The 12109-nt window shown below is 32.1% G+C and overlaps 1 protein-coding gene across 3 annotated transcripts in view; it reads left to right on the forward strand.

The window, feature by feature from the left end:
* The window catches only part of LOC134686896 (AT-rich interactive domain-containing protein 2-like), a 28550-nt gene extending 19890 nt beyond the window's left edge, over nucleotides 1-8660 (forward strand). For 2 of the 3 annotated variants that reach the window (XM_063546729.1, XM_063546731.1), the window contains 5 exons: nucleotides 1294-4168; nucleotides 5372-5507; nucleotides 6367-6540; nucleotides 7084-7175; nucleotides 8094-8660. In XM_063546729.1, coding sequence (XP_063402799.1) covers nucleotides 1294-4168; nucleotides 5372-5507; nucleotides 6367-6540; nucleotides 7084-7175; nucleotides 8094-8202 — 3386 coding nt within the window. In that variant the 3' untranslated portion in view covers nucleotides 8203-8660. The remainder of the gene's footprint in view (nucleotides 1-1293; nucleotides 4169-5371; nucleotides 5508-6366; nucleotides 6541-7083; nucleotides 7176-8093) is intronic. The other variant, XM_063546730.1, reaches the window with a different exon arrangement.
* Nucleotides 8661-12109: the final 3449 nt, after the last annotated feature.

Consider the following 12109-nt stretch of genomic DNA (forward strand, 5'->3'; position numbering starts at 1 on the left):
AATATTTTTGTTATGGCTCTTTCATCTAGTTTAATTGATTGTCTACTCTGATATATGGAAATATTAAAAAGATATCAGCTATTACATTATTTTTGACAAACAGAATTTAAGAAGAATTTAGCATTAAAACTGTAGACAATTTGTTACTAGATGTTTTTGTGTATCCTTGTCTTACTATTGTATAAGCAGAAAACATCTTAGTATTTATAATTTTTGAATAGTTCAGAAGCATGTGATAAGAAAATTTTTTAAAACTTTGGTTGAATGTCAAAAGGCAGTATTTTTAAAAGAACTCTGAGGCATATTTTGAATTTGATTGTTGAAAGAAAAATATGATATAACTTAAGTTCATTTTTTTTTTGAATTTTTTGCATGGAGCATTGAAGCCTTTTGATTTATGAATATACATTATTTTGTGGAAAGAAATTATGCTGCCAAGGGACTGCATCTTCTTGCCTTGCTGCATGACTTATATTTAGTGATATATTCAGAATCATTTATTTAAAAAGAAAAGTTATTTCTGATTAATAAAGAAATTTATAGTATCTTCATAATTAAGTTACATTTGTATTCAGAGTTTAAGTTGTGTGATGCATTATTGCTATTTTATAAGGCCATGAAAATTTTCAAACTTTTGGTTTTTCCTCATTGTTGGCAATCTTTATGTTTTACAATGAATAATGGAATAAAGTGGACCTATTTTAATGTTAATAATTTTATAATTTTTATGGCCTCAAGCATATGTGCATCACTTATTTCAATATTAACATCTTTAGCAAGTAAAAATTTGGTAAAATAAAGACAGTTTATCAAAAACTGAACTTATAAGACAGTCTTGACATGCTGCCATTAGAACAATTTTTTTTTTGTTAAAGCTGTTTATTGCATGTTTTTGATGATGTTAATATTGAAGAACATATTGCATGTATTGATTATGTATATAGAAACTAACAAATTGTTACTCATTTCATGGCGAAAAAAATATAAAAAAGTTTGATGGATAAAATTGATAAATGTGTTTGTCAAAATTTTTTTTTTTTTTTTTTTTTAAATTTGCACGATAGGTATCTTTGAAAGAAGTGATATTATTAAAACTTCATTAAATATTTAGTAAAACTATTAAGCTAAAAAGTTGTGAATATGAACAGACTTTTCTTAAATTTGCATTGTTTTAAAATTTGCTTTTGAGTATGTTCTGAATTGATTTTTCCATGAGATGTGTAATGCATGTTATGTAGTGTTGTTTGCTTCTCAAAGTTTGCGTGTTTAGATGTTCCTTCATTTTGCTTTCAGTCAGTAAACCTAGTAGTGTACTGCAAGGCTTTCCATCTGCTAATTCTGATTTAACACAAACGCCAATGTTACGGCAACGTCTTCTGGATCCTCCACGATTATCTCCCTTACAAGCCTCTCCATCACTTCTTCCTGTAGGTGGTGCCATAGCCTCCAGTCACAGTGCAATACAGCTAACAGCAGCGTCTCCGGTCATGTCCAAGTCAAAGGCTCTTCTTCATGCAAAGCTGCAACAACCAAAAATACAACAATCTCCCCTGGCTCAACAAAGTTGGCCCCAGTCACCTCAGCAAACTTGGCCGCAGTCTCCTCAGCAACACATTGTCACATCGTCTGGTGCTATTCCTCATGTATCTCAAGGAGTCAATGTTGTTATTGCCCAGCCGATGGTGGCTGGCATACCACAGCAAACCTTGCCACTTGTTATCGAAGGAATGTCTGCAGATCATTTGGACTCAGCTAATAAACCAATAGAAACCAAAATGATCAAGAATTTGTTAGCCAAAAAGCTACGACCCCAATCTACTCCAGTCCCAATCTGTCCAAAGATTTCTGAACCATCGTCTAATCCAATGCATTTATTGACATTCACTGCACAACAGAGTAATGTTATCCAAGGACATATTCAGAATCAACCAATCATACCACAAGTAATCATTCATCAACCAGTGGCTCCGCCTCCACGACAAATTACACCAAAAGCTGAAAAAACTCCTAAAAAACCAGTTGAATCTAGTCAAAAACCACAAACTCCTGTATCTGAAAGCAAGCGAAAACCAACACGGAGTAGTTCAAGGGTACCATCACCAAAAGGGACCTCTCCTAAACGATCATCTTCACCAAGAACAAATTCACCAAAATCACCAAAGACTTATGATCTTGATGTTTGTGGCAAAATTGAAAGAGCTAAAGACCTGACTCAAATTGGCATAGAAGCCAGAATTGAGCATGTTGAAAACAAATCCGTACCAAAGTCAGATCCTTTGCCTGATCCGTCCTCATCTACAGTTGTGCCAGAAAACAAAAGTGAAAATAATGACATTTTTACAAATGGTGAAAATCAAAATAATTCCTCAACCATATTGTCAGATAGTGCTATTATCACCGACTCATCATCATCAACAGTCGTCTCATCTACCTCTAATCTCATCACAAATGATACCCACCGTAGTCATAATAATGTGTGTGAAACCAAGGAAACATCATGTGACTTATTAAAGGACCAATCAGAAAGTCTTTCATCAGTAGAACAGAGTAATCCATCTGAAATCATTTCATCTCATTCTTCATCCACAAACAGTGAATGTGTTAAAAAAGTATGTGATAAAAATGATTCTACAAATAGTGTAAAAACAGGTGTAGATGATTTGAAATCGGTAGAAAACAGTTGTGTTCAAACAAATGGTCGGATAAATGGCATTAAAAATGAATTAAATTCTGATACTCAACAAAATCTAGACAAAAAGGAAGTTAGTGTTAAATTGAACCATGAAGACAGTTCAAACTTTGGGACAATGAACGGTAATGTTAGTTCACCAGAGGTCATCATTCCTTCTCCAACAGGGGAAACCAACGGGAATAATGAAATGGAAGATCTGTTTGAATCAAGAAAATCACAGGAGTTAAAACAGGCAATTAGCAAAATTGTTGATAAGGTTGGGAAAATGAATGGTGCAATTAATCATAACATTGATGACTATCTGGAGCATAATGGTGAAAATACATTAGTGAATGGAAATGATGATGTAGATTGTAAAGACAATACTGTGAGAGTTGTAGATGCTAATGGTGATGAAGTTATCTTAAGGACAGATGGAGTAGATTTGGTTGTAAAAGAAGGAGATCAGTTAATCATTGGTTCACAGGGAACAATTGAGGTCAATGGTCTCCCTGACGAGGATGAGGACGATCCAATGTTGATTGATGATCCCCCTGCTGAAGCTGACACGTCAGATCTGGAAGTTATTAATGCTGTCAATTCTATTCCACAAGAAACAGAAGAAACGCCATTCATGAAAAATTCTGCTGTTAATTCTATTATACAACCCCTCCCTGATTCTGAAACTATTGATGCTGTGAATTCTATTCTGGATATGGAACAAGAACCTGAGGAAGAACAATCTGAACAAGCATTTATGGATAATACATCTCATTGTTATGAATTGGTAGGTGAGCCATCCGAAGAAGAAACTGATGGTGATGAAGTCATCATTGAAAATGAAATGATGCTTCAACCATCAAAACCTGTGGCTAATGATACCATTGCTAGCGAGCAAAGTAATGATGCAGTTATGTATCAAGAGGATGGTTCTGCTACAGATTCAGCCACTGAAACTTTAGATGAGGTGACTCCTCCTGTGTTGGTGGCTGAACAGCCACCGCAGGCTATGGATACTGAGGACAAAAATCAGACTGTTTTAATTCTTAACACGGAAAAAATTGTTCATCCTCCTAGCAACATAGTTCCTGAAATTCAGAAACCAAAGGAGGAACCTCAAATAAAACCTAACCCTCCTTTACAGGAGAGTGAAGAGGTTAAAATACGCATTATTAATGAAATTTGTACAACTCGTCATGTGCCTACTCCTGAATCTTCTCGTGATAATGAACTTAGTTGTGATAGCTTCGCATCATCTAATACGGACTCCGATAAACATTCCATGCCTTCACCAGTGGCATCCACAACACAAAATTGTCACTTCAACTTAAACATTATCCATAGTAATCCAAAACCTGTGTCTTCAAGTAGATCCAAACTGCCAGAGAAAAAATCAAAGAAGAGAAGTAGAAGTGGGTCTGGAGATTCACGGGGTTCATCATCGACTACCACAGTTATTGCATTAGAATACATGTGTGAATGGAGTGGTTGTAAAAGGTAATATATTATATTTAAAAACTTTAATAATTAGGTTTTATTGTAATTATAAAAAAAAAGATGTGGTACGATTGTCAATGAGACAACTGTCCTCAGGAGACCAAAATGACACAGAAATTAATATTGGACATGGTATGGCCTTCAAGAATGAGCAAATCTCATTTATACCTCATAGTCACCTACAGATAGGTACTGAAATGACAAATGTTAAACAATTGAAATGAGAAAACTAACGAGCTAATTCATATACAAAAAATGAACAAAAAACAAATATGTATGACATTCAGTCCTTTACCACAAAATATATTAATCATACACAAAAGTGAATCAACACCTTGTAAATATCTAATATGATACTCTGTAATGGATACTGCATATATGCAGAGTCTTAACAGCCTTCAACACAGAAACCTTGGCTCACACAGAACAGTAAGCTAACATGTCTGAGTACAATTACTGCAGTTGTTGTGAGAGTCTACAAAATATTTAGATATTCATGTTTAGAGCAAGTATTCTGCCAAAAAAAAATTATGATTCCTTAGAAAAGATTATAAGTGTTCATGATCATGATGATGCACTTACAATACAATGTGCAAAACAAAATTACAAGATTCAGAATTTGAAGCGATATGAGCATTTTAAAGAAGAAAAGAACAATGGTGCTTGATATCTTGTGGAGAATTCTGATAAAATATATAACACAGGTTGAAAAGCAATTAACCCCAAAAAAACAACAAAATGTGGTTACATAAGAAATGATATACAATATTTATGTGCATGAAATCCTTATGTCAAACTTGATACGGTATATATGTTCACTGAAAAGATAAGAGAGACCACATTAAATTATTTGAAAAAAAACTTTGTAATTAAACCATCAAGCAAAAATGAATATGGTTAAAATATACATGAAGAAAAATCAGACAAGTTGAAAACAGATACATGAGATAATAATGGAATATTAAATGACCTGATTTATATGCTGTTTTGAGAAAAGTTATATCTTAACCAATAGAAACATATGAAAAAGACCTTACAATGAAATCAAACAAATTGTTGACTCAACTACATGTATGTCAATTCTAAGAATTTACCAATAATGACTTTAATTAATTATATGTATAGTATATGTAATTGTATTTATTTGTCAGAAATTGAATATCTTTATAAATTAGTTGATCATTTTCTGTAAATTATTTTCAGATGTTTTGAGAATGCCAAAAGTGTATTTGTTCATGTATATCAGATCCATCTTAGTCGGAATCCAGAGGGTTATTGTCTTTGGGATGGTTGTGAAAAATTATTACGCAAAAGATGGTCATTGGCAACTCACGTACAGGTAGGATATTTGTCTTTGTAAGAAATAAACACGAAGTGTCCTTGCATCTATAGCTAAATTTTATATCATAAGATTAAGCACATCATATTCATTTCAAACTGGTTGAAATTCTAATGCTAACATCAGTGATTGTGACAATACTTCGAATATCATAATCTGATTTCAGGGGTTGTAATTGCACTAAACAGACCTCTGTATCTCACTACTGGACTAGATGTATTCCAATCAAGAATAATTGTATACCATTGTCTGTTTGTCACAGGATGATTGATAAACCTAGTTACCTTAACCGATCATCACATGATTTTAGGATTGACAGATTTTTTTTGATTTGTCATTCAAGAGTTATGGGACTTTAACTGTTGAACATTAATTCCAGGGTGCCAGGATTAATTTCCTCAAAATGTTTTGAATATTGTTAGGATTGTAGACCCCTTTCAATTTTTGAAATATTCTGCTTTTCTGTTCCAGAATTACATGACTTTGTTTTGCAGATTATAGTACATTTTTCGCATGAACCATAACCATAGTTTGTTTGAATTGATTTACTGACAACTATATATCATTATTTGGAATAACACACCTTTCAATTTAAATGAAAATTGATTACACACTGTTGACTCCGCTTTTTACAATGTTTTTAAAAACATCACAGGCTAGCAAAAAAATATTATCCAGTCATTATTTACATATATCAAGAATTTCTCTGTAATAGATATACCAAGGAACAAGAATCACATATGCCAAGTGAAAAGCTTACTTGACCCATATAAGTATATTGTTGAGTATGTCTTTGATCATAATTTTATTGTACACACCAGTTTGTCTACAATTACATAACATTCCTCCCTTATTTCAGGACCACCACTGTTCCGACTCTGCCTTACAGACTGCAGCTATAAGACGATTCCATGCAACACAGACTGGTGCCCCAGCTCAGAACCCCAGGATACCAGCATTAGTCTATCCACCTGATGCTGCATGGCAGGCTATTAGAAGATTTACACCAAAACCACCATATCCAGAATTCATGGTGAGGAAGATCATAATACATTACAAATTTATAAACACAAAAACATGGCTTGATTTTAACACAAGTCCATGTTTTAGTTGGTTCTTATCATCATGTGCATGTAATATTTGCAACTGGAAGCTAACCAACCAACAACAATTAGTTATTTTAACAGATACAGTTGATGGGGAAGTTTGAATACACACCTTTTTTCCAAGTTAATGTTATTTTTTTTGTAGCAAATTATTTGTCCTCTTTCAGTTGTTATTTTAGGAGGTTTTTTTTTGTGAAGAATGAAGTGAGATAATGTTTAAAAAAAACAGAAATTCTAGAGTATTATTATGAATATCTAAGATATATTACAAATTTGTCAATTACCATTTATTGTTGTAAATGTATGAGTTAATGGAATGTTCCCCAAATTTATGACTCTTCAGCAGTTGGATTTATATAGAACCTCAAATAAATGACAACTAATTTAACAAACAAAAAACTGATGAGCAAAGAAATAAGTAGACAATATTTTACAGGACAAAACTTTGAGTTTGAATTAATGTTTTTTAGGAACCCAGAGAAGGACCAGTCACAAAACACATCAGACTGACTGCTGCACTCATACTCAGGAATTTAGCTAGATATTCTTCTCTTGGTAGAAGGTAAGTTATCCATAGAAAATAATGGACAAGAGTTTCCACTGATGCATTTTGAGCATCAACAATTAATGCAATTAAATTAAGATTTCACCAAAATTGCAGACAGCAAGAAATAGGATTGTTTCATGTATATTTTTTGGGGCTATTTTTGCAACAATAAATTAATTGCAAACACAGATCTCTCTGCCAAATACATATAATTAATAGAACTATTGATGTACATCACATGTAGAGGTACCTGCATTAATTTTTTTTAGTATATTTGATTTGTTCATGAACAAAAATTCTACAAAGTATAACAACTTTTGATAGAGGTTGGTTTACATAAGGTCAATAACAGAAAGAACTTTGTTCGACAGGAAACATACAATTTTGATCATCAATTGTAAGGCCAAATAAAAAAGCATGTGTGTTTCCTGTTTCCCTACCTACCCTATATTTTAAGCTTAGAAATAGCCTACCCTAAAGTTTTTTTGGTCATTTTTCAATAAGCACTGTTAAAGTCAGGATTTCTCTCCCATAGACTCAATGTAAAAAAAAATGGTAAAATAAAAAAAAATCCCTACCTACCTACCCTATTTTTTTCAAAGATGAAACAGGAAACACACATATTATTTTATTTGGCCTAAGCAACAAGAGTGAAGGTCAACAGCTACATGTAAATGTGTTTGAAATTCTATAAAATGACTGATCAAAAATAGAGAGCCTTCTAAATTTTTCTTAACCCTTTCATTGACGATTCCCGGTTTACCGCCATTGCTGCTTCAGCTAGTTATCAGAAATTCACTCTGAAAAATTCAATAATGAAACTGGAGATTAAAACAAATTTATTTGGTTCACACACTTAAACAAAATAAGATTGTGTCTGTAACTTTATAATGTTGTCAGATGACATTTCATGTGTTTCTTTTTCTTTTTCAGTTTGATAAAAAAGCATGAGTCTCATATAAACTATACAGCGATGAGTACGGTAGAATCTTCAACAGCTTTAGCAAACTGTTTGTATGAAATTCTACACGATACCAGTTGATGATCTGTCAAAAAATCTCATCAGTGCTTAACTTCATGTGTGCAAGGTCATCAAGATGTTTATATGTTCCATTTATTATGTTTGTTTAGGCAGCATGTATCAGACATGGATCTGTTTCATTGTCATTTGGATGTTTGTCCTATTAGTGTCCCAAAGTGAAAGTGTGTGTTATATAGACAGAATGTTAAATGTTATGTTATTTAAAAATAGTTTTTGTAATTTGGAATAAATTCATGAAATGGTGATTCCGATATCATTGTTGATAATTTTATGTGCTGGCATATACTTTTCAAAAGCAATTAAATTTTATGAATGTGTTGATATCTATTTATTATAAAGAATAAATGAGTATTTTGCATTTAAGAAAGTCATATTTTTCATTGAAGTACTTTTCTCCATTATTCATATGCTATGTGTCAATATTTGAAAAAAGAAATTTTAATAAATCTTTATCTGTATTTTGTATTTATGATTTCATGTTGAATTCTTTCATACAGTAGAATCTGGATATTTAGAGTATACTGAGTTGGTGCTTCACCTGTGTTTATAAAATAAAACTAAATGATATTATTTTTAAAAGCTCAACACATAGTTTGGGAATAACCTTCATCAGGTACAATCATAGCTATTATATATGATGTTTGAAAGCATAAACTAGAGTTTAACTTTATAAACTGTGGATTCATTATTATTCTTTACCAATTCTAATTGATATCATGGGCATTTGGAAACAATGAACTCTAATTTTCGATAAGTTTATATTTTGTATACTCTTTCTGTATAAAATCTTTTGCAAAACCACAAAATCAACAATTGTCAAAAAGAGTACACCTAAAAAGATGTCTGTAAAAGAGAAAAATCTTAAAAGATTACAGCATAAGAAACATCCTAAAAATAATGTCAGCAAAAGAGAACACCTTTTAAAATGATGTCTTATTGTCTACAAAAGAAAAAAAGTTAAATGAATACACCTAAAATTATGTCATTAACAGTACTACATAAAGATTTCTGTAAAAGGGGAAAAAATCTTAACTGATGTCAGCAAAAAAACCACCTAAAATTAAGATATTAAAGAAGTACAGCAAAAGAAAACACCATAAATATGCCAGAAAAAGAAAACACCTATTTGTCATTAAAAGAGGTTCATTTAAAAAGATGTACAACAAATATGATGTCAGCTGAAGAGAGCACCTAAAATTATGTCGGAAAATGGGATATATAAAATGATGTTAGTAAAAGAGAGCACCAAAAATTATGTCAGAAAATGGGACATATAAAATGATGTTAGTAAAAGGGAACACATAAAATTATGTTTTCGAAAATGTGACATAAAAAATGATGTCAGTAAAAGGGAACGTAAAATTATGATATTAAAAGAGAACACCTAAAATTATGTCAGCAAAAGAGAACACCTATAATTATGTCATTAAAACAGAACACTTAACAAGAAGTCACTAAAAGAGAACACACAAAAGGATGTTGGAAAATGGAACATATTAAATTATGTCAGTAAAAAAGAACATATAAAATGATGTCAGTAAAAAAGAACATCTAAAATGATGTCAGCATAATACTTCAGATAAAATGATTGATAAGTTCATGAAATCCATCACCACTCACCAGATTAACTTATTCTATACTGTTAGAGAAACAGAGGCAAAAGATACCCAAGGAACATTCAAGCTCATAAGTGGAAAAATCCTGAGAATGATCACAGTAAAAGATGCACAAAATGATGTCAGTATAGAGTACACCTTAAATGATGTAAGAAAAAGGGTTCAACTTAAATTATTCACTAAAAATGATGTCAGTAAAAGGGAACACATAAAATGATGTCTGCAAAGGAGAACACATAAAATGATGTCTGCAAAGGAGAACACATAAAATGATGTCAGCAAAGGAGAACACATAAAATGATGTCAGCAAAGGAGAACACATAAAATGATGTCTGCAAAGGAGAACACATAAAATGATGTCTGCAAAGGAGAACACATAAAATGATGTCTGCAAAGGAGAACACATAAAATGATGTCAGTAAAAGGGAACACATAAAATGATGTCTGCAAAGGAGAACACATAAAATGATGTCTGCAAAGGAGAACACATAAAATGATGTCTGCAAAGGAGAACACATAAAATGATGTCAGTAAAAGGGAACACATAAAATGATGTCTGCAAAGGAGAACACATAAAATGATGTCTGCAAAGGAGAACACATAAAATGATGTCTGCAAAGGAGAACACATAAAATGATGTCAGTAAAAGGGAACACATAAAATGATGTCTGCAAAGGAGAACACATAAAATGATGTCTGCAAAGGAGAACACATAAAATGATGTCAGTAAAAGAGTGAACCAAACATGATGTCATCATTATATTTCAGATAAAATGTTTCAAGTTTATGAAATCCATCACCACTCACCAGATTAACTTATTCTATTATGTTAGAGAAAGAGTAGCAAAAGATACCCAAGGAACATTCAAACTCATACTTACAAAAACACTGACAATACCATTATTGAAGATGCACATTGATTCAGAGTCCAAATCCTCTATTTTAATAATTAAAGGGAAAACATGTCCAGTTTCATAAATTCTAGAACTGGGAAAATAATCATTATTCAGAACAAAGAATATCAGTTAAGAGCCACTTTGATCAATCTAGTACTTTTGTCGATGCAGTATCTTGCATTTGAAGTGTTTTTGTTGTAAAAACTACAATGAAAGCAAATCAATTTTGCCACTGGCTGGTTTGCTATCTTACAACTTCTTAACCAATACTATTATCATTGCACAAGGTAATACTTTGTGGACTTCTTATAACAGCATGTTAATAACAAAAATCAATAGGTGTACTAATTGAATTTTTAGTTTTGGGAATAATAGTTAAATTTGTGCTTTAAATTAGCTTTCAGTAACTGAACACTCTTTGATCAGTACTTGGATTAATGCAATACAATATCAAAAAACAATCCTCACCACTATTGGTGCCCACAAGAACATTTGATTACCTGAATTGCCATAGGGGATAGGGGAGACTAGGCTTGATATTCATAATTCCATTCACCATTCAATTTGTCAAAACACATGGTGGGTTCTAAGTTTGTCTGATATGAAATCTTAAGAGTTTTCTTCAAACATTATTCTAATTACACAGTGGTTGCACGCAACAGAAAAGGGTAATGTCCAGATGTAAATCAAATGCTAACAAGGGAGCGACAACCTCAATTGAATATATGGTCTCTTGATTTTGAGGTCATCACATTAAAGGTCAAGGACAAAGCTAATAAATTTGTACAGGATAAAAAAAAAAATACCATATCTGAGTTTGCAACCTTACTTTGATATATGGTCTCGTATAGAAAGAGAAAGATCTCTAGCAATAGATTTTGTACATTGTGTAACACAATTGTAACAATATTACTGCCTGAAGGAGTAGATCTGAATGAAATACGCCCCCCCCCCCCAAAAAAAAAGAAGAAATACAATACGATTGTCTTATTTCTTACCCTTTTGAGTTTCCGTATGATCATCTTTATTGCATGCACTGAAGGTGCTTGTCCAAACACTATATGTTTTCTTGCTCGGCTATGATGTAATTGAATTTCAATTATTTGGCGAATTAATTAAAAATGTGAACTTTGACATCATTATGATAATTTAAGGTTTCAGAGAAATGGCTCGATGAATAAAATATATATTATATATACAAACGGAAATGTTCTTATAAAAGGTCGTCCAGAACAGAACGTAACGGTATAGGATTGGCATGTGACACAGTATTTGAAACCATCATTTCAGAAAACTTTTGAGTTTCATGTTTTTCTGTATTCCATTTTTGTTTCTGTCTAGCATTCAGGGTCAGACGTTCAGAGAGCCAAGAAATAATCAGCTTTAATTCACGGA

Source organism: Mytilus trossulus, chromosome 10 (genome assembly GCF_036588685.1).
Source record: "Mytilus trossulus isolate FHL-02 chromosome 10, PNRI_Mtr1.1.1.hap1, whole genome shotgun sequence".
In the NCBI taxonomy this organism is placed as follows: Eukaryota; Metazoa; Mollusca; class Bivalvia; order Mytilida; family Mytilidae; genus Mytilus; species Mytilus trossulus.